At 42.1% G+C, this 23,214-nt stretch overlaps 1 protein-coding gene across 2 annotated transcripts in view; it reads right to left on the reverse strand.

Moving 5' to 3' along the window:
• Positions 1-18,726, reverse strand: part of tle2b (TLE family member 2, transcriptional corepressor b) — a 77,934-nt gene extending 59,208 nt beyond the window's left edge. For both annotated transcript variants that reach the window (XM_056378350.1, XM_056378349.1), the window contains exons 1-3: positions 17,810-18,726; positions 7,993-8,090; positions 6,201-6,264 (exon numbers count right to left, since the gene is read on the reverse strand). In XM_056378350.1, the coding sequence (XP_056234325.1) occupies positions 6,201-6,264; positions 7,993-8,090; positions 17,810-17,833 (186 nt within the window). In that variant the 5' untranslated portion in view covers positions 17,834-18,726. The remainder of the gene's footprint in view (positions 1-6,200; positions 6,265-7,992; positions 8,091-17,809) is intronic.
• Between the last annotated feature and the right edge of the window lie 4,488 nt (positions 18,727-23,214).

Consider the following 23,214-nt stretch of genomic DNA (forward strand, 5'->3'; position numbering starts at 1 on the left):
GCTCAGTGCTGTCTCTGTTGAATCAGCACCCTTAATCTTCCAGTCGAAAACGCTCCCACACGTAATTTCTCAGATGCTAGTAATCATCAACTGACTGCTTGATAACTTATGTTGTAAATTTTGAAAATGTTCATATCGTAACAGATCCAATATTTTTTTTTTCCCCTCCAAGTTTTAACAGTAGCTCAAATTTTGAATTCAAATTGACGGCCCTGTTGTCTACCCTCTCGCCACACAAAATGGAAAATATGGTCATATAATGTGCAATTTAATATCCCGTGTTTCATCTCACTATTATTTTGTATGCAACAATATTTTGTGTCTTGCCAACATCATGGCCATTCATTCCCACTAGACCCCTGCAGTGGCTCTGTACCTCACTTAAACACACACACACATACACAGTCATACACGTGCACACCATCACAGTGATGGAGAGGCCACCTAATGTGATTCCCGACTGTGAGCTGTCACCCTCCAGTAGACATGTCTTTTTTATACTTTATATTAAAAGGGGCTGGGCAGTCCACTCCCCCGTAAGAGTCTTGTCTTGTGTTTGACAGAAGGAATGTGAGAAGGACTGCAGAACAGTCAAGACACTGGGAAAAAAGGGTTTCTGAAAGCATTAAACCCTGAAAACAAACAAAAAAAAAAAGAAGTCCACTATATATAAGTGGTGAGGAAAGAGGCAAGAGAAAGGAGAGATTGACACAAAGGTCTGTTTTGATTAAAATGGTGACTTTGGGGGTTTTATGATGCAAGACAACTATTTTATCTCCCTTTCTTTCACATTCCAGTGAGCTTGCTGCCTGCTTGTGTATCTGCTCTTTGCAAGACTCAACCTCAAGCCAGCAGGGGTGAACACAGCTCTCCAGGCGGGAGTCTTACTTGCACTTTGTGTAAGCATGTGACCGACACGTCTATGCCCCCTGATTAGCCAGGGCTACAATGCAACCTTATTTAAAAACACACAGTGGAATTCCAGGATGGAGGAGAGCAGTGAAATCTGAGAGCCATGAATTATAAATACAACAGCCAGAGAAAAGCAAGACGCCCACAGACACTCTCAATGTGTGTGACTTGATGTTTGTGTGTGTTTGCAGCTACCACTAAAGTTACACATTGCCAGTGTCTCTCTGCACAAAGAAATGAGCCAGTCTAGTACAGCAGCCAACATAAAACATATACTCCATCCAAAAAGCTAAAGAGAGTGGGTCTGCCAAACACACTATATCCAAACCTGGCTCTGCCGTTTCACTGCAGCAACACTCCAGACAGGAGCAATTTGAGAGGGTTATGGCATCATTTCTGCAAGCGTGAAACGTGTAAAATGTACCCATTGCCAGCTATACAATTTAAGTAGTAAATGTGAGGAAAAACAAACTTCCCGACTTTGCAAAGTTTCATGCCATAAGGAGATGCTAGCAGCAGAGTTAAAGCTAATGCCTTCTGTTCTGAGTACAGCTCTTCAGCATCAATACAGTATCACAGTCATTGGCTCACTTTAACCTTTTGCTTTTTGTTTTGTTAGTGTCACATCCTCTTAAATAGTTAAATGTAATCTTGACATTTTCAGTCTTACTATTAGTCAATTTCAGCACTATTACCGCCATTTAGTGGTTACCATCACCCACTAATATGACAAAATGTGATAACTCTCTATTCCACCAGGACAGTGCCATTGCAGAGCCTTTTGAGAAGTGGCCCGCATTTCGACAGGTTTTAGAACTAAACGTTACGTAGTTCACACTCCATACCAGCTGGTGGCGGTAATGCAGCAATTCGTTGTTTGCCAACTGCCAATAAACCTCAAAAGCAGAAGTTAGGGGTAAGAAATCATGGCTGAGAGAATTCAACTGCTTTGCTTGTTTTTTATGAATTTACTTTCAAAGACATTACATCTTGAATCACTGCTGCTGCGTTTGCTCATGTTTTCTCAAAATGGCAGAGAAATTCTTGCTGTGGCCCCTCCCTTTGCCACTGTAAGTCGTTCCAACTTTTGGACAGGTACCTTTGTGGGGCTGTCCCAGAGTCAGCACCAGACTTTTTCCTGTGGAAATACATGGGACCAGTTCTAGATTAGGCACCAGCAGCACGTTGGAGGAAAAGGGCTGATCAAAAACTGGTTATTTCAGAGACGTAGAGATAGAACTGAATAAAGGAATAAAAATTGCAATCAATTAAATAAAACTGGTTTTCACACTGCATTCCTTAAACCACATGTAGTGTTGTAGGCAAGTTATTCTAAGAATGGCCAATGATCACACAACGACAACCTCAGTATCTACAGAAACTAAAACTTTCTGTAAAAAACAGTCAGAAATGAAGATAGTGCCAAATGCAACAAGTCTTCAAAATGACCTTCATAAGGGTTTTCTGATCTGATGCCCCTTTGTCAGTTCCTTCCAAAACCGTTGAAAAATCACCTGCAAAAATGTATCCGACAGTGCTATAGTTAAGATTTGTTTAGATTACGGCACAAATATGGCTTCGTCAAAATTTGGGAAAGATTTCGGTTTGGGTTAAATATTGGGAAAAGAAACCAATGATGACTGTCATTAGGAATGAGAGGCCTCCCATATCAATACTCAACATTTTGATGACACCAAAAAACTCTGACTTGCTCCCTATGAAGACTTTGTGACTGTATAACAACTTTACACTACTTCCTCCTTAGCCTCCAATGGCTGCTAGAAGTCATTGTCAGTTTAACATAAAAATGTTTCAGGCGCATGCTCAAACGACTGATGAAGCTGTTTATCCTAGGAAAACTGTCTCTCCAAATAATCACTAAAGATCACGTTGTGAAAACAGATGAAACACGTTTGCTTAATTGTCATGTCTTCTTGGGTGTTTAAGTGTTAAAAGTTCACATAAAATTCCACATGCATCAGCCCTGTATAACCCTGCATAACCATCTCCTTACTTTCCAACCCCTCACCCTAGTATTTAAAGAGCTTAAAACTGATGAATAGTAAAGGCAGAAGCAGTGCAGCGTGGTGAGCAGAGCCCCAGCCTGTGGAAACAGGCCTCAGTATGGATGACAGCCCTAACGAGCTAAATATAGCCTTCTGGGTTATCTCCTCTGTGGGCGCAGCGAGTCCGTTGTTGCTTCACATTATTTACGTGTCTGTGCGTGCACCCTCTCTCTTTTTCTCTCTATCTCTCTTTTTTTCATTTCACGCCCCCCCACACAAACACATCACTATCTCTTTCTCTTGCACTCTGTGTTGCATTCTCCTTTTTCCTCTCCCTCTCTCTCTATCGCTCTCTCCTTCTCTCTCTCTCTCTCCCTCCATTTCAGCCCTTCACAGCATCTTTTTTTTTCCCAACCTCCATCTCTCCTCTCTGCAATTCTGTCCCCTGGTACCTCTTTCTCATTCCTTTTCAGCATTTCTCTCTCTCTCTCTCTCTCTCTCTTTCCCTCTGTATCTCTCTCCTGCCTCTATCACTCTCCCTCTCCTCTTTTATTCTCTTTATCTCTGCCTCCCTTTGTATCCTTCCCTCCCTCTTTCCCTCAGCAGCTCCCTGTTTTTTTTTTTTTTTTTTGTCTGACATACTCTGAGCCTTTTTTCCTCTCAAGCTATCTTTCCCTTTGAGCCTCTCTTTCACTCCCCTCCCTCTCATTTTCTCTCCCTCCCTCCCTCTCATTTCTGAACTATGCCTATGAAGTAGCATAGCACTGTGTTAGGCATGCACTACGCCACAGTGAGCCCCAGTTCAAATAATATAGCCTGGAGTGCTAACCGTCTGCCATGCTAACCTATATGGGTATGTCATCTGCATGTGACCTCCTGCCATAGGGAACTGTTAAAGCCTAATCCTGAACTTCAGCATATAGGAGAAGATACTCGTGTGCCCCCCCCTCCTTAGTTTACCAAAAGGCACAGTGGTCACAAAGGCCATGACATTTAATATGCACAAAGTTCGATCAAATGTCATCTATTGCCCCTGTCTATGAAAAGACACAGCACTGCATCGATGCTGGCACGCCACCCTTCCTTTTGTATCAGCTTGGGTGGTGAGGATTTGCAGTGGAGAAGGTGGATGTTTGTCTGGGCTATTTGCTCCACACAGTAATTCTGTGAAACCACAGCTAAAATGGGGAGTGCCTGAGATTAGGGGAGTGGGTGTTTTTCAGAAGTCTGTGGTTTTCAGAGGTTTTTCTTTGTGTGTGTTCTGCACTGTACCATATTTATATGCACATGTATCTTCTTGTATTTTTTTGTCTGCCACTTTGAGAAGCACTTTTGAGTTTCAGGGAGGATCTTTTTATGAAATAAGGTCAGCTTGACAAGTCCTTCTGTTGAGGATCAGTTAAGGGTTTGTGTTTGGGTAGTTTACCTCAACATTTTTTTGGTTGTGCAACTGCAAAATGTGTTGTTGTGCAGTTGTTGCTGTGCATAAATATTAACTTAAAATGTTCTACTTTTGTGATACAAACAACTTAAATGTTTCGCTGAGACACATTTAATGTAGTGTAACAGTAGCATAAGCAGATAAGATCCTACAAGTCAACAAACTGACTCAGTAATGTCAGTTACATTCACAAAGCAATGCCAATCTAAGGTTTGTTAGCTGATGTTAGCCACCATAGCTAAGCTGCTGGTTACACCAGATTAAGTAAGGTTTTAGCAGCAAAACCCTAAAGTGTAAATTGAACAAAGATTGGTTTTGTTGCTTATATATTCACTTTTTCATTTCTAAGAGAATTCTTTATTTTTTCTTTTAAATGTTGTTTAAAAGGCTGTAACTAACGTAAGTCATAAGAATAACTACTACTACGTTAGACAGTGTTATTATTATATCATTAGTACTAAAAAAAAAAATATATATATATATACCTTTTAAAAAGTAGTGATGTGCAATATCCAACAGGTCACGAAATGTTTCATTACATCCTATTTGGAGAAATAGTTGTGGGACATTTTGACAGGTTTTATTTGGCACTTATACATTATCAGTTATAACAAGAATTAGAATTAGGTCTGAGGAATAAAGATCTTTAATGGAAGGTCCTAATAAGGATAAAGGACAGTGGATGTGCGTGTGTGTCTCTCTGTGTGTGTGTGTGTGTGCATGTGCGTGTGTGTGCATGTGCGTGTGTGTCTGTGTGTGTGTGTGTGTGTGTGTGTGTAAGTGTAAGTATAGATGAATGAATGTGTATATGCTGTATCTCCTGAGTGTTTGTGTTTGTGTGTGTGGTTTCTTTTTATCCGTTTATCTCCTGCTTGTCTGCCTGTGTGCTTCTATATCCATTTGTCTGTCTGCCAGTTAACCTGTCTGTCTGCTCACTTTTCCTTCACAATCCATTTGTCAGTCTATCTGCCTGTCTGGTTCTTTCTCTTTCTGTCTATCTATCTGTGTGTCTATCTAGCTTACGGCCCTGATCCTGCCTGCTCTCCCAGGTTTATGAAATGTGAGCAGCTTAGCAGATGGTGCATATCGTATTCTGGTCGGCTCTGTGTGGGTTTTGTACCACAGACGAAGGCTTACAATACATGTGAGCCTTTAGTCGCACAGACACAACGACACAGAGGGAGCTCAGGCTGTTAGCGCACGAGAGAAAACACAGAGAGGAAGAAGAGACAGAGAAACCGACTGAATGAGATAGAGGGTCTAAGGGAGGAAAAATACAGGGATGGCTTTGGAAGAACAAAAAGTGCAAATCCAAGAGAGGTATGAGGGAGCAAGAAATAGTCCATGAGAGAAAAAGGTTTGCGCAACTGTGTTCCATTATTACAGGTATTCATGATTATGTACCTCTGCGAATCATGAATATCCTAATATATCATAATGAATATGATTTAAATGTGTCAACTTTCTGTGAGTTTTGAAAATGTGCAATGTGTTTACTGCATTTGCATTATCTTTATTATAAACATATCAATGCAAATGAATTGAGAAAATAAATGAAAACAGAAGGGACGGAGAGAGAGAGAGAGAAAAAGAGAGAAATCGCAAGAGAAAGAATGAGAAGAAAACAGTGAGAAGAACGAAGTAGTGGAGAGACAAACAGATTTTACTCCTGAGTGACACGAACACTAAATAACATCAACCCAGCTGTTCAAAAGCACAGTTACAACTCTGCTGATTGTAATTCCTACGTAAGAACCCATCAGACTCTTTTCAGAGTTTGAGTGGCCCAGTCAGTCTAACGAATCACAGTACAGCTCCGGTAAAGGTCTGATTGTACTCACCATGATGTAGTGCCTCTGCATCTCAGTCTTCTCACTGGCCAGCTTCTCACACTCCAGCTTCAGGCTGCACAAGGACGAAAAAGGACGGACACACACACGCACACACACAGATTAAATGGTTTATTTGCATCCCGTGAAATAAATTAGAATTCCCACAGGACTTAGATATTTTAGAGGTCAAACACAGTTTAAGACTATGTATGGATTCCAAAAAGTTATTTCTAGCCATATGGTGAGGCTACTTATTACTGCTGAAAGTGACACTGAAAAATATCCCCTTCATGGCAGCAGCAGCCAGCAGGGTGTGTCTTGTTCCGTACTACAATTCATCACATCTACTGTACATGTGTGTGGGAGGGTGTCTGATTGTGTACGTCATGTGTACATCAGTATGTATAGAGCTCTGCTACCGTGCCAAAGAGGTTCTGGCAAAGCACTAAATTCCAGGTGTCATTTCAGCCTTTTCATTGGGTTGTGCTTTGGTCTCTGGTCAGGTTCAGGTTTGGTTATTTTCAAATGTACTTTCAAATGTATTACATTAGTCAATAATTGATGAAATAGAGCACAACCTTTGCAAATGCAAGCTTCTCAAAATCCTCCAGTTCAGGGTATTAAGGGAATGCTTCACTGAGTGTGCATTATTAACATGTATCTGTTCTGGACTGTTTAAAACTGTCAAGTTGAGGTGGGAAACTGAGTAACTGAGATTAGCAGACACTTTATCAGGGCAATATTCAGAAAAGGTAAAGCTAAGTCAGATAGTTTTTATTATGATGAAAAGCTATGGTGTTGTGCTGGTAGTTGGCTGCAATTTGCATGGTTGTACTCGTCTTAATCACAAAAGCATTGATAATGAACATGAAAAGATATCTGTTGCTGTCTGCATCTTTGTGTGTGCATCAGTGTGTGTTACTGAGATCTATCAGTCCAATGCCTAGCAGTAAAGTAGTGTTGCTGTATCACAGCAGGCTGTGCAGCATGCCCACTGAAGTGTGAGCAAGAGGCTGGTTGTTTTAACCTATGATGGTTTATCTCTCTTAGCCAAGGTCACCTCCGGTCAGCCATATGTTAATGTGTCCATCAGTGACCTCCACTGCATTATATCCTGTTTGATATGTTGGAAACTATAAACTCAATTATCTACAATTTCAGCTACACTGTAACAAAATGTAATGGCAAGAGCAATTAGCAGAAATAATGGAAATTTAAAAATATATGTGTATATTTTGTAATATTTCTTGTTTAATTGTATTTATTATCATAGGGTAAACTGGAAATCTCTGTACTAAAAGAGACACTGAATGGAAAAGGGCACTTGATGTATACCGATAATGAACATGTGGGTAAAAGCTATGATCCTATATTGATTTCACTAATTACTGTAAATGTATATCTATCACAAAAGAAGGTGATTCATAAATTTATGCAAAGAGAAGTGTGTAAAACTCTGATACAGAATTATGAATGAAAGCCTGCAACTCTATCAGTCTCCAATACCTTTCACATTCAGTGTTGTAAAGGACAGCATTTGTATGCTGTCATATTATCTTTATTGGTTCATATATTCAAGAATTCAACACCCACTTCTACTGAACTAAATTACAATGTGTTGTTTCTACAATTATCACATTTAGAGTGGAGACTATACTGTACTTGATAAGAAAGAATTTAACAACTGTTTGTTGACCACTTTATGAGGTGACTAGAGTTAAAATACAATGTGGACGTCATTGTGTGTATGCATGCATGTTTGTGCATGTGCCACATGTGTAATGTAATATTGTGTGTGTACCTGTGATACTGAGCCTGGAGGAACTGGAATTCCTCCTTGATACGGTCCAGAGTTTCCAGGACTGTGAACTTGAAAGACTGGCCGGGCTGCAAGGGGACCTACACAGGAAAAGGGAGAGAGAGAAGGAGAGAAAGAAAGGATGAAAACGGACACTGAGGTGCACATGCATGTGTATGGGCCTGTTCAAACTAAGATGTATGCATTATGTCTACATCACGTGTGTAGATGCAATTTCACCTGCGTGTGTGTGTGTGTGCGCGCGCATGTGTGTGTATATACAGTAGTGAATGTGTCTGTGTCAGAGAGCAAGGTAAGGGGAGAAAAAAGCCAAGATGAAAGTGAGAGGGAAGGTCACTTCCCCTTCCCACACATCATAAAGCCTTGTCCTCTCTCTCTCTCTGTTCTCCTCCTCTAATGACTCTGCCTCCGTCCCTCCACTGCCCCCATCCTTTCTTCCTCTTCTCTGCCTCTCCCTCGCTTCCACATTAGCATCCTCTCCACTCTGCCAGGTTGTTAATGTATTCCAGCCTACAAAGAGCTGAGAAGGGAGGAAACGTCAAATGAATAACTTATAGGGAATCACGGCACTGTCTCTCACCTGCTAAAAGCTAAAGAAGACCCAACAAAACAAGTACCTCCCAGGGGCCCAACCACCACCCCCAGCCTTCCATGTCTGTCTAAAGCGCATTCGACAGCCGCCCTCCTCCTCCATAATCTTCATGAAGTTTGAGAAACAAGGGCACTGTGGATGTTTTTTGATGCTGTAGCTGTTTATGTTTGGGATTGGGGCTGGAGTAAGCAGAAATGGTTGTGTTTTCTTTTTTGTAGATTCACACAGGAAATTTTTATGCAAGAGGACACCGTCTTTTTTTTTTTGCATTCTTCTTCTCCCTTTTGCTCTATATTTGGATTGGCTAATAATCCCTGCACTGTGGGATTCCTGCTGTTAGCCTGAGGAGGATGCAGACTGCCAGGTGTCTCTGCCACTTCTTTACAGCCACTTCTTATCACCTGTCAGTGAGCAGTCTCACCAAGAGCGCATTGAGGTTCACTATCCTGCTTGGATCCCACTCCCCCCTGCACAACTGCCCTGACGCCGAGTTGCTAGCACAGAGACAAGGACAACTCATTGACTTCCACCCTGCAAATACTGCCCTCTGTGTTGATGAAGTATCTGGTCAAGCCCTGAGCATCACAGATGCCTGCAGTGGTGGGCAAGTACCCAGTCACCCCTTTTTTTTCCAACCATCTTTTTTTCCCTCCATCAACAAGCAGACAAAACTGAGCTATTTCAACGCTGTTCAAGTTTACTGATATCATAGTAAAAGGATTTTTGGCTCAAAATTAAGTGTGCTTTGACTATGATTTGGCACTGACAAACAGCAAAGATGCAAACCTCAGCATTGATATGAGCTAAGATAAAATTCCTCAAATAAGGGAAGAGATGTTTTAGTTGGAAAATGGATGTACTTAAGTTTCCTTGCCACTGATGACTGCAGACCCTCAATCCTGCACGTTAAGGGTTTTTTTTTGTAATTTAACTACCAGAGGCAGCTATAAATTCATTTATCCATCCCTTTGTTCATCAGTCCACATATCCATCCATCTATTTATTCATCCATCCAAACTCAAGTGCAGTCACTACAGTGCAGCTGGGTGGCTATCGGCCCGCAGCTACGGCTAAAAGATTGGCGGTTTCAGTGGCGGGGCTTCATTAGTCTAGACAAGCACAATTCAATTAGATTTCAATTAGTCCGACGGTGGAGGTCAGAGACGCGGTGGGTTCCCCAGTAATTAATCCGCGGAGCCGAGTTGAGCTGAGCTAAACTGAGCTGAGGCAGTCATAGCGGGGACATCTAGATGTCTGGAAGGGCACAACACACACAATCCCTCTGGGTGTGTGTGTGGAAGGGAGTGGTGGAGGGGGAGGGTGGGATAGATGGGGGGGTGTCTGCCAACAGATCCCCACTGACCTTGATTCACACCACACACACACACTCAGTGGGGGAGGGAAGGCGGGGGATGAGGGAGGGGTGACAGATAGATAGCGATCTGGCACAGGCAGATACACACACACCCACGAAACCATGAGCGCATTGAAAAGCACACAAACAAACAAACAAACGCTCACACCGGAACATGCAGATTCACACTCTAAACACACACGCAGAACACACAAACCCACAGTGGGAGTGAGAGTATGGATGGAGGGATGGCTTGACAAATTAAGAAGGCAGAGGAGAGATAGATACTCATCTGACAGACAGAGAGAAGGATGGTCTGAAGGATGGAGGGAGGTATAGACTAGTCTGACATTCTTACAGAGGAATGAAAGAACGAGCAGAGAGACAGATGATGAAAGAGCGGCGTGGCTGCTGACTGAGAGAGATAGCCAACCATTCATCCGCCTGACACAGAGGGGATGGGACGAAGATGAAGAGAGAGAGAGTCATGCTGTCTTTGCTGTAGTCAACACAGCCTAGCTGCTCTACCCTGTGCTCTGTCCATTGGTCTGTGGCAATACTGCTCCCACCATCTGCTATCATGAACACAGACATACTCATGCGAATGCACACAAACAAAGTGCTGCTGGCAGGTTACATCAGCAGCACTAAGTCATATAACAAAGCCCATATAGTCACAGAGCAGGATTATACAAGAGATCTGCGAGTGACAGCCGTTGGTGTCAACATGGCGACGGCCTCCTCTGTAGTTTGCTGATGACAGAGATTTGAATTTCTTTCTTTCATCTGTTGGACAAAAACTCCAGAATTCCTCTTTTAATTTGGCAGTTTCACCTTTGTGAATGAGCCTCATGGACCCTGGAGCAATAAAACTTATGAGCAAAAAGGAAATGAAAAATACAAAAAAAACAAAAAAAATTCCCAGCCTGTGCTGAGCTCTGACTGTCAGGATAAAGAGACTAGTATGGAAAGCTGGTGTCAAATTAGTCCACGCTCATTAGTGGTAATAAGAGACCTGGTGTCTTGCTCAAGGACACTTTGGCTGGTAAGAGTAAAACTGAGCCATAAGTTATGAGGGGATAAATGTGCATCCTTCTGCAATGTTTACAAAGATGGAGTCATTGGTAAGTCAGGCTATATGTACATCAGAATAAACATTTGTTGTTGGAGTGTGTGTGTGTGTGTGTGTGTGTGTGTGTGTGTGTGTGTGTTTGGTCTCTCCTGTATTGTGACAGATGGCGGCCCAGACTGTTAGGGGTCCAATAGCACGTCACGAAGGGCCAAAAACAGCCTACCGCCTCCTGTGTTTTCGTGTGTGTGTGTGTGTGTGTTTTCGTGTGTGTGTGTGTAGTCAGCATAGGGGATCCTGAAACCCAAAACTGATCCGGTTAATCTAGGAGGTGGAGGAGGGGGAGGAAGAGAGGGAAGGGCCACTTGTGCACAAACACACACACACACACACACACACACACACACACATATATATACACCATGTGGGACAGCAGTCAATCACAATTTGGAGGAGCTGGCACGGGCAAGCAGAGAATTAGGAAGGATTATATATAGGGGGAGGGAGGGCGGTTGGGTTGGGTGGGGCGGGGGGGGGGGGGCGGTGGGTGAAGCCTATTTCACTGTATCACATAACAGAACGGAGGTGGGACCCGATGGCCGTAACCACTGTCTGTCAGTGTCTGTCTGTCTGTAGGATGACCGGCCTGTCAGTCTGCCTGTCATGAGTCCGACTGTCAGACTTGATTAACTAGCAGTAAAAGTGATGCGATAACGTGCAAGCATGTTTGATAAAATGACAATATCGGCCACAGTGATGGCCGCAATCAGTGGAATGAAGAATACAATATTAATTGTGTAGAGATTATTTGAAATTATGTTCAAGTATCACATTTAAAAAAAAAAAAAAAAAAGTATCCTTACTGATTCTCATTATGTTGTTCACTTTCTGTCTGAATATTAGGTTTGTCTGGTTCTACCTGTCTTTCTGTCACTCTCTTTGTCTGTCTGTCTGTCTGTCTGTCTGTCTGTCACATGGAAGTCCTCTGTTCAAGCAGCTGCTTGTTTTTCCACCAGTGGCAGCGGCTGCATGAGAGAGACAGCAACTGTGAAACAGATGCATGTCTGGGAGTGATTGGGAAAGAAATGATTCTATCTGTCTGTTTGTCTTCTCTGTCTATCCGTTTAGCCCCTGGCACACTTTCTGCCAACACGTGAGTGTTCACACAGTATAAGAAGGCATGCCTATGCATGGATGCATTCATTCAGACAAAACACCCACAAACAAAACATTTTCTCTTCTCTTGTGCTCTCTCTTTTGCTTTTCTGTGTCATTCCTCCCTCTCTTTTCTCTCCTTTCGTTCTTTACCTCTCCGTCTTACCCCCTTTGTTCTTCCTTCATCCTGTGTGTGTCTGAGACAAGCAGAGACACACTAAGAATAGCACATGAAATAATAATTGGCTGGTGAAATATTTAGGCAAAAGTCATATGAATACATGAGAAATACCAAGTGTGGCACAGGAGTGTCAGTGCCTGTGTGTGTACATGAGCAGCAGTGAACGTCAGCTACGGCTCATAGGTTTGGACTGTGTGGAAGAAAGACAAGCAACAGGGAAGAACAGAAATGTAACTTACAACCATGAATTTTTTCCTTTTTCTGTCTGTGCTATGCAGCTTTGCCTGCATTTTGTCACCCCTTTTTTTTTTTTTTTTTTTTGGAAGACCACTCAAAGGTCTTGATAACTTAGAGAGCGCCACCCTGTCAGCTGCCTAACAATAGAAGCTCATTTACAGTTAGTGGCCTTCTCATTGTGCTGAGAACCTGTGAACACTAAGTCACCCTGGCAGCCAGCCAGTCAGTCGTTCAGTTTGAAACTCAATTAACAAGCAACAGTCAGTCATCCTGCTACCAAACCAGCCAGCAAAGCAAAAGTCAGTCAGTCAGTCAGTCAGTCAGTCAGAGAGCTAGTAAGTTAATGCTGCAGCTCACCAGTCAGCCACTAAGCCAGCGGTGGATTACAAATCAGGGAAAGATTGGCAGCCAAAAGAGTCTCTGGACTCCATCCAAGCCTCGCTCTGATCATTTCTTTTAATGACAAAGAAAAGAACACAGAACACAGGATTTGGGGATAGAAAACGGCCTGTTTTTTTTAATCAGAGAGCAGACTTAATCTGGTTGGCTGCTGATGTCTGAGTAGAAGTTGTTGGCTGCTTGTACGATTTTTTGCTTGTTCTGTGGGTCGTCTCACTGCAGTTATATTGTTGTTAGTTGACTTTTTGCCATTTTATGGGGTTGCCTTTGAAATGCAGAATGAAATTAAATGTAAACAAGAAGAGGACAAAGGGAAGGAGGGGAGAATGTCATCTGCAGGAGGTGACAGCAATCCACTGTGCTGTTTACCGTACATGGCTTTCATTATAGCCACAAATGTTGGGGAAAAACAAACTGTCCAACACAGCCAGATGCCAAAAGAAAAAAAACAAAAAACAGGTCCACTTTGTTCAAAAGCGAATAGCACACAGTCGCACGTCCAAAAAACTCTATACACATCAGCAAGCACATACATAAAGTGTAAGTAGTTAAGCATGTTTTGCCAATGCAACTACATTGCACATTAATACGCAAACACTTCAAAACCAACATTTAGACACACAAACACTCTTACAGTGGCTCTGCCCTCATTAATCGAGCAGATGTGATTTCTGTGGCCACATATTTGGTATTAGTTTATTTACTTGCTGTAAAAAATAAAGTGTTACCATACTCATGGCCAAAGGAGAAGGAAGGCCTCTGCATGCACGCACACAGATGATTATACATTTTCCAACAGTTGATCAAACTGTAGCACACACACACACACACAGTCATGCTTGCTTCTTTGGCGTTTCCTTTTCCCTTCAGACAGTTGTTTTATTGTCATAACATACATTTTAAAAGCATAAAGTGACTCAACGTGTTCGTGGACAGTGTAATAATAACGATCAGAGCAGATGTGATCGATTAGGTATTGTTTTTAACTCCAGTATTGTTGTAACTCTAGAACAACATTCGACACCTTCAGCAACTCAAATGGAGCCAAATCCAACTTTCCCTCTCATCCTCTTTTGTACTAATTTTTTCTCTCTTTCTTGTACACTTGCTGAATAAACTCCGAGTGATCTTCATCCTCTAGACTACAGCCATCACAACTCCTAGAGATAGGGAAGATTTTGTAGTATATATACACACACACACACACACACACACACACACACACACACACACACACACACACACACACACACACACACACACACACAGTGACAGCTTTAAGCAACACAGAGCCAAACCTTCCTGGATTCTGCAGCTTTAAGTAAATGTGAGTGTAGAGCAGAAACCTGCATGTGAGAAAAGGTGTGCTGGTTTGTGAAGCTGTTTGCACTTGATGTAAAATACCTGTGTATGTGCATGGGAAAGCTGGTCAGAATCCTGTGTGCTGGCTAACACTTATAGACATCTTTCTTAACCATGAAAACAGACAGTAAATCCTCTCTCTCTCCGTCTCTCTCACACTGGGGTGTGGCAGCCAATCAAGGGCTTGTACATTCACAGCAACAGTCGAGGTTGGACTGGGACGTTATTTATTGCTATTGTTGCTGGCACACAGTGCACACACATGCTCGCACACACACAAACTGCCACCGCTCTCCTTTCCCCTTTTTCTCTCAGATCCAAGCATACACACTTTAACAGCTGCACTCACACATGCACAAGCACTTTTACAAGAACACAAGGACAGATACAGACACGTACATGGTGCGCACACACACCAGTACATACATATACTTACGCACAGACACTTAACACTTAAGAGCTAATGCACACAACGAAGAAAACGAACACAAACACCTCAGTCAGAAAAATATGTATGTCCATGTGCTCAATCACTTACACACATCTAACACAACAAACAAGGCAATACGCACTGTTCATACAAAAATGTATACATTCATGATGCAAAAAGAGTAAAAAGAAATCTCACACACACACAAACACACACACCACACAAATACTAACACACACACACACATATATTCACACAGTTCTGATAACGCCTGCCACTAAAATCCAGTGGAACCAATTACAGCTCCACTCGCCTGGCAAATCAGCCCTCGGTTTTAACCCTTTCCCATCTGCGAGCGAGGAGAACAAAGTCTGACTTCTTCTCTGATAAAAAAATAACGCTCCTCGAGCCTTGGATGTACATTTTATCTATTTATACTGCAGACGCTGTCCTTTCCACCTCCAAAGGGAGTTAAACGGAGCGGCTTTTGAGGCAGCTCTGGACGTCTGAGGCTGACAAGAAGTAGACCATGATGTTGGACTGACACCAGCAAGGACACGTCAAGCCTACTGAGTGAACAGAGTCAAACCTGTTTACTGGGAAATCACCTACGTATTATGGTGTGTAGTCATGTATTTACAAAGTACCACCAAACAATTTGCAAGACTAACTATAAAATTGCCAATACCTTACATGACTGCTGACCAGCACAAACAATGCACTTTAACGTTGAACTTCCAACCTTCAAAAGAAGCCTGTAGTTTCAGATCATGTCACAGTGATATGAAAATTTACTTGGAGAAACTTTAAATTTTTCTCCCAATTAATAATCCATTGCTTTTTGATCAAAGCTCTGCTATGACTTGGAGGTAATGCAGTAGCAAGTGAAGAATTATCTGGCATCTGAGATATGAAGATTAGCAGCTGTATGACAACTTTTGGCTTTGGAAAATGGTTAGCAGGAATGTGAGGTATATGACATTTGCAGTGCAAAAACATGCATATTTAAACCACGTGAATTTATATTCAGTAATACAACCAAAATAAAAATAAGTGACAAATACCTACTATGACAATTTCTCTGAAATATGGGTAATTAAAGTACTTCAACAATGAAAAAGGGCAAGAGGAAATGTATAACCCCTCTGCGGTTGGAGAAGCAGATAGACTGAAAAAATGAGATGAAATGCATATTTTATGACTAACCCTGATCTGAATTTATGGGGACCAACACACACTTGTGCATGCACATGTGTATGTACATTAAAATGTATGCACAGGCACAGACACAGACTCAGTAACCACAAACACATGCAGTCAACACACAGATGCATGCACACACACACATCCAACTGCTCTTTGCACCCTCACACCTCTCCACAGATCACATTTCATAGCAGCACCAGAAATAAATATACACTGGCAGAGGAGGGCTGCAGAGGAAGAAGGAGAGAGAGACAAAAGACAGAGATGGAGAAAAACAGAAGGGAGACAGAAGGAGAGAGAGAGGCTATCGATCGGTTGGAGTTGGCTCAATCTGGGATTGAACTTTATCACAAACGCAGAGCATCACAGCGGGAAACTCTCTGATACGCCTCTAAAGGAGAGAACAGAGGAATGTTCACACTCTATTCTTCCTTTGCATCTCTCATTCATTTTCATTTCTCTTTCCACCCCCGGCAGAGCCTTTTTAAAGAATTCTTTCTCTTTTTTTTTCTCTCTCTCGGCTCTTACATCTTTCACTTTCTCCCTTTGTTTTTCACTTCTCTCTTGTTTCTCTCAGCGTCTCTCCTCCAGCGGCTGGCTTATTAGCATTCTCTCTGTACATATAATTGATTCCTCATGCCTTCCTCTTGTGAAAATGTCATTCATAATTCTGTGTGATAGCTAGCTGGCTGGCTTGCTGGCTAGTTGGCTGGCTGGCTGGCTGACTGTGAGGCAAAGTGGCCACTGACCCATTTGTAGCAGATACAAAGAGACTGACAACCAAATGTGATTATAGCAACCGGACCAGGGCCACTGTGAAACGAATGGCCTAAGCCAGACTGAGCCTAAGCTGTCATTCATCCCTCTGTTCTTTAACCTTTATTTTACCCAGGTAGGTAAATTAACAGCAAATTCTCACTACTGATGAAGGGTGAAACTGAAGGAGGGAAGGGAGTTTAAGGAGGTATTAAAGGGAAAGTACTTGTGCACTCACAACCTTTCTTAGTGGTAATGGAAATGAATTAAGTGGAATTTAACTCTCAATTAAACGGTCAGTGTGTGTGTGTGTGTGTGTGTGTGTGTGTGCGCGCGCGCACACAAGCATTTCATTAGCAACAGAAATGAGCAAATGGGCAGCTGACAGTCGGTCGGACTCTTTAGCACACCTACACACACACACACACACACATTAATACCAACACATCTATTCTCACACACATGCTGCCACGCACACAGTCCCACACATATTGTGCATACACACAAAGACAACCAAACACTAATGGGCACACATACATACATACGCAAATGTACACACACAAGCTGAGAAGTGCAGATTCAGTTATATGCCACCTACACAGCTAACCATCAAAAAGATTTCAAAGGCATCTGACAGAGAGGGAGGTGGGGTGTGTGTGTGTGTGTATACATAACAGGGAATCTCTTAGCCCAAACACCACCAGCATCCCTTCCCTCGTCTCACTCCTCATGTTACAGTACAGTCCCTATAACTAAACAAGAGACAGGGAAAACAGGGACAGGCTGACAAAGACATGAAGAGACTTAAGCATGGACCAAAAAGCAGGGACACATAAGGAGAAATATGAAGAAGTAAAAAGAGGAAAGACAGTAGATAAGAGAAGCAGAGAAGTCTGAGGAGACAGAGACCAAAAACAGGACATAGGTAGATAGCAAATCTAAGACATAAAAAGCGACAGAGAGAGCTTGTACACAAGAGACAGACATGGGGAGAGCATGAGAGACAGACAGAAAAAGAGTGAGACAGACGGGAGAAAGAGACATAAGGAGGTACTTACCGGATGCCTGCCCTGAGGGTACATGATCCCAGGAGAGGAGAGGCTGCCAGTCCGTTTGATGGCCAGGTTAGTCCCCTGGCCCTCCACTCCTCTGCCCTCCACCGGTTACACAGCCACGCACACACACACACACACAAACCCCCAAACACACTCACACTCTCACACACTCAGTAAGTCCGGTCTCTCTCTGCTCCTGAGCTGGGCTGAACACAGCAGTCTTCACTCTTCCAGAGTCTCTCTCCTTATTTTCTCTCTCTCCCTCTCTCTGTCTTCTGAGGAGAATTCCTGTTGACACACAACTGAAGAGCGCTCAATCCCTTGGTTCGTTTATCCAACAATGTCATGATAAAACGGAGCGCCAGACTTTACCTCCTCCTGCTGCTTCTTCTTCTTCTTTTCCCAGTGAAACAAAAGTCTCAGTTTCTCCCCCTTTCTCTCTGTCCCCTCTTCGTCTTCCTCTTAGTGTCTCTCCCTTTTCCTCACCCTGTGATCAGTCAAGGTCCACACGTACTGACATGACACAGAGAATTTCATCCAGGCAGGCTCCCCTGTTCTTCTCCTCCTCCTCCTACTCCTCTCCTCGTGCCCCTTCACCCGGCCGTCCAATGGCGAATCATACAAACGTAAACACACACTCTGCTGCGTCCAAACAGTCTTCTTCTCTGCTTTTTCCTCCTCTTCGCCCTCTCTATGACACACTGAAGCCTCTACGTTGACTGCTGCCGCAGAAAAGAAGAAGGAGAAGAAGGAGAAGAAGATGATGAGGGAGGGAGGGGAGGAGGGAGAGAGAGAGATAGAGAGAGAGAGAGCTTTGTTTTTAATCTAAATGTGGAAAAAAACACGAGAGGAAAGCAGGAAAGAACAGCAGGTCAGTGGAGGATCCAGCGGGCTTTTCAGCAGCAAGCCCTAGACTGTAATATATTGTGCCTGTTGGCTTCAACACAAACATGACAGGCTGCTAAAGCTCCTCTTAAGGTGGAACTGAGTAGATAGAGACACCCAGTCACAGAGAGGGAGAGAGACAGAGAGAGAGGCAGAGGGAGGAGAGAGAGGCAAAGAGAGAGATGGATCCCTTTTCAGTTGTGGTCAGACAGAGAAAGCAATCAGTCATGCACAAAGACTTAGGCTCAAACTGATATGAATCGAGATTCACACACACAAACGCTCAAATACAACTTCACGCAGTACACACACACACACACACACACACACACACACTACACACAGAGTTGCACATGCACACGATAGTTATTTAGACTGATAAGTTTATTACCCAGTTTACACCTTGCATTAAAATGCATCTTGCATGATTGGATAGCTATCCAATGATTGGATAGCTATCCAATCATGCTTAATCGCATATAAATCCAGGTGTAAACACACTCAGGTTGCTGTGAAGGATGCTACTGATCTGACTGCCAAAGCTCCTCCGGAAGTGGTTGCAGAAGCACTGCATCCAGATGTTTGTCAAGTGTAAATGCAGCATCATGTCAAACTACATACTGTAACACATCCACTCCTCACTGCTCTCAAATGTAGTATCATGAGAAGAGCAAATCCAGGTCAATCAGGTTCAAGTCTACAAAACACGTAACAGGAGACCACTGACAACAAATTGGATACACAGAGCGCAATTATTAGAAGGATTAACAAGAAATCTAGGTCTGTTGATTAAGTAATTCTCACTCAGATTTTGACCTGAATTCGAGTCATATGAACCAGTAATATTACGTCAGTTGCAATAATGATTCTACTGCCTTAATCTGATTATCATCAAGTACTTAGCATGCATGCTGCTTGCCTGAAGAGATATCATGATAAGACATTTACGCAGTTGCTGTTATATAAGTATGTGCAATGTGGCTACAGTTGATCACACTATCTCGATACAAGTCACACGTGCTAGGGAAACAAACCTATGCACTCATACAGAAGTGTAGAAGATATTTTATCTGATATTATTATGCAGATCTACAATGACGTAGTGGGCAAACCAAGTGCCTTGTTCAGGAAAACTGACAGATGCCTGTTGATGAGGATCAAAACTGTTAACACAGAACAATCTCTCCCTCAACATTAGACACAATTCAACATACACGTCCCAAACATAAGAGATACTTCCTCATATACTGATGCAGCTGATAAAAATACATTGTTTTTCTTGCTGGACTCTATTTCTAGATGATATGACAGTACTTATTTAACCTTACATACTATCCATGATCTTTACACCATGTGTACTTAGGTGATCTTTTGTGGGGAAAAAAACAATCAATCATTTTACTTTTCTGTCAACAGCAACAGTGGCTTATTTGGAATAAACAGAAGATCTGGGCAGCTGCCAAATTCTTTTTTTTTTTTTTTTTTTTTTTTTTTTTAAAATCAACAGAACCTGCATGAATTACAGAAACTCCAAGAAAATGCACCTTATAGTAGGAGCCACATACTGTGAAATGACATCTGGCAAAACTGCAGTGCAGAAACACCACAGCAGCGTCCACTTACCGCCAAAGATGTCATCAAAATCAATATGTCGAGTATCTGGAGGATTACCACTGTAACACCCCACAAATATTCCCGCTACAGCAAGATAAAAAATGTCTGCCTGCCTACTTTTGACTGCTGGCTCCAGTGCACATGTTATTTACAGGACTGCCCAGAATGGACCATGACCAACTAAGACCTGGTATTTAAAGCCTTTCCATGTACAGTACACCAGTCTGGTCTGGCCGTCTTTTGGCGCTGTCTATAATGAGTTTATCCAGGGCAGCTCTGCCTTTGAACTTGATCAAACAGCCATTAATCCGACACTGTAGAATCGGACACAGTCAGTCTTGGCATCCGTGGAGGGTTTCCAGTAAGACAGAAAATGCATTTGATAACAAGCGGGTTAGCCAGAGGGCAGCCCCAAAGCCTCAATTAAGGTCACATACAGACACCCTATTATCCAATGCAGTCTATAACCACACACTATAGATCCTTTTGGGGAAACCTAATGCGGTCTTATATTAACCTCCATTAAAACTCTGCAAAGTTTGTTTGAATGTGCACTGTGGCTAATTTTACAATTTTCCCCCCAATATCTAATCTGATGGTGAGTAACCATTGTGCCATTTAGAGAAATAAATTATGTATGTAAACATTTGTCTTTACACATATATTTTTGTATCATCTTGAGGTTGTGATAACAGTGATGAAGGCCTTGTATTACAGCAGGAAATCGCTGATAATAAACAGGTGGTCTAAACCAGCAAGCAGGACTATAAAGAGTCAGGTTCTGTAAAAATACACATCGGTTTGCGTGTGGAGGCGCATTAAGAAGGTTAAGTGTTGATTTTTTTCCAGGTTTTTTTTTTTTTTAAATAATCTATTAATTAGTTGTTTAATTAAAATTAAAAGCATTTGTAAGTTAATTAATATTAAACAATGAGTAAAAATGAAACAGGTAATAAAAGGATCATGTTATTTGTTAATTAATACTTCATCATTCTGACTTAAATTGATTTGGAAAATGTCTTGAACATTGTTTTTTATTACATCTACTACTCTACTGTTTTCACACTATTTCATATGCACTGTACCTTTAGGAAGTCTCTGTTTAATCTAAACCAAGACAAATGCTTCTACTTTTAAAAGAAGCTATCATCCGCCACAGGTCATAACAGACCAAATGAAACTGTACTATCAAAAATGTTGTGTTTTAGTACTTGTGAATTAAAATTTTCACTTGAAAGAGAATTAATGTGCCCATTGCAACCTTTTAAAACATGTTTTTGTGTAAAACGCTATAGTGTCAGTTTGCTGACTTTATGACTCTACTTGTTCTACTGTTACACTACATCTTGACATGTCACAGACATAGTATATCAATAATTTTATCATCCAAGTTAAACAACAAGTAAACACCACGTGCCTCACCAGGAGACACGTTCCTTACGATCACAAGTCACCTTTTGATGGTGTCTATAAAGCAACTCTTAGACAAAAAAGAAAGGAAAATTTAATGTACCATTATCCTATAATTGCAAATTGCCTTTTGATTTTTCAAATGCTATTTAGTGTCCCTTTAAAGACAGCTTTGAAAGAGATGCAGTCAATATACCACACTAAAAAGCATGAATAAGTAAATACTAGAATGGCACTCAGTAAAGCGCATACCTCCACCAAGGCTAAACAATCCTACACGTCCACATTATTATTTGAGCCCTCACCAAATTGTACCATCTCACAAGTCAGTACCGTAAATATGCCTGATATTTTACATCAAGATCCATAAAGTGAACGAAAGGATAAAAAGTGGTAAAAAAAAAAAATTCCTGGGTACGCCCCTTTAACTGGATCAGCACCATGCTCCATCCCTCCACCAAATTCGGTGCAAACCGGTTGAGTACTTTTTGCGTAATCCTGCTGACAAACAAACAAATGAAAAAATAAGATTTAAAAACATAACCTCCTTGTCAGAGGTAATGAATAACACACAGGGCAGTAGAGTAGCCATCTCCCACTGTGAATCCTCCTTAACTTGAGCCTTGCAGCCTTCCCACACTTCATATCCCACATATCAAGTATGAAGTCAGAAGGCAACAGCTTCCAAAAGTGTGCAAAAACAGTACCGCCACCTGCTAAAATTTCCACTTGTAAAGATTCATCCATTCACATCATCCATATTCAAACAGTTTATCCTGTTTCCAGGGTCTCACAGGGCTGGAGCCTACCCCAGCACAAACTGGTGGAGAGGCAGACCCTGAACCGGTCTAGTTTCTAAGTTAGCTGACCTGCCTGTCTACAGACTGCGGGAGGACATCTACACGAACAGAGAGTGTAAAAGATTCCCAGATTATAAATCCTTTCCATTTTTGACACTCTAAAAATCTTTCTGTACATACTTTCTCTTTGTCTCCCTCTCCTCCTCTTTCTTACTCTTCTGCCCACCTGCCTTCTCTTTCAGCTTCCTCTTTCAAGACACATAATGTCATTCAATGGTAGAGGACCCTCAAAACCCCCACCCACTCTACCACATACAACACCACCATTCCCCATGTAGCCCATTGTACTAATCAGCATTATCTAATTGTCTAGAATGGATTATGCAGGTAATTATTCCCCCGACTCCTCACACTCGGTTTCAGAGAGACAGATGGGCAGGCATACAAACACACAGAGACAGGCACAGACATCAACGCAGCTCAGAAGTGACATACGTTCAAAGCTTGCAGTGGTATTTACCACTAGCACTTGTAATACTTCCTTGATCTATAGCATGTTTCCACAGTAACACAGTATGTGGTTAGCAGATTTGTCATGTGGCACCAGCCCAAGCTGACAATGAGAATACCAACCAACTTCATCACTTCAGGATATAATGTGTTCACTATCACATTACCTGGTCATTCAAATATGCTTTC

This window comes from Seriola aureovittata, chromosome 6, assembly GCF_021018895.1.
Source record: "Seriola aureovittata isolate HTS-2021-v1 ecotype China chromosome 6, ASM2101889v1, whole genome shotgun sequence".
Taxonomy (NCBI): domain Eukaryota; kingdom Metazoa; phylum Chordata; class Actinopteri; order Carangiformes; family Carangidae; genus Seriola; species Seriola aureovittata.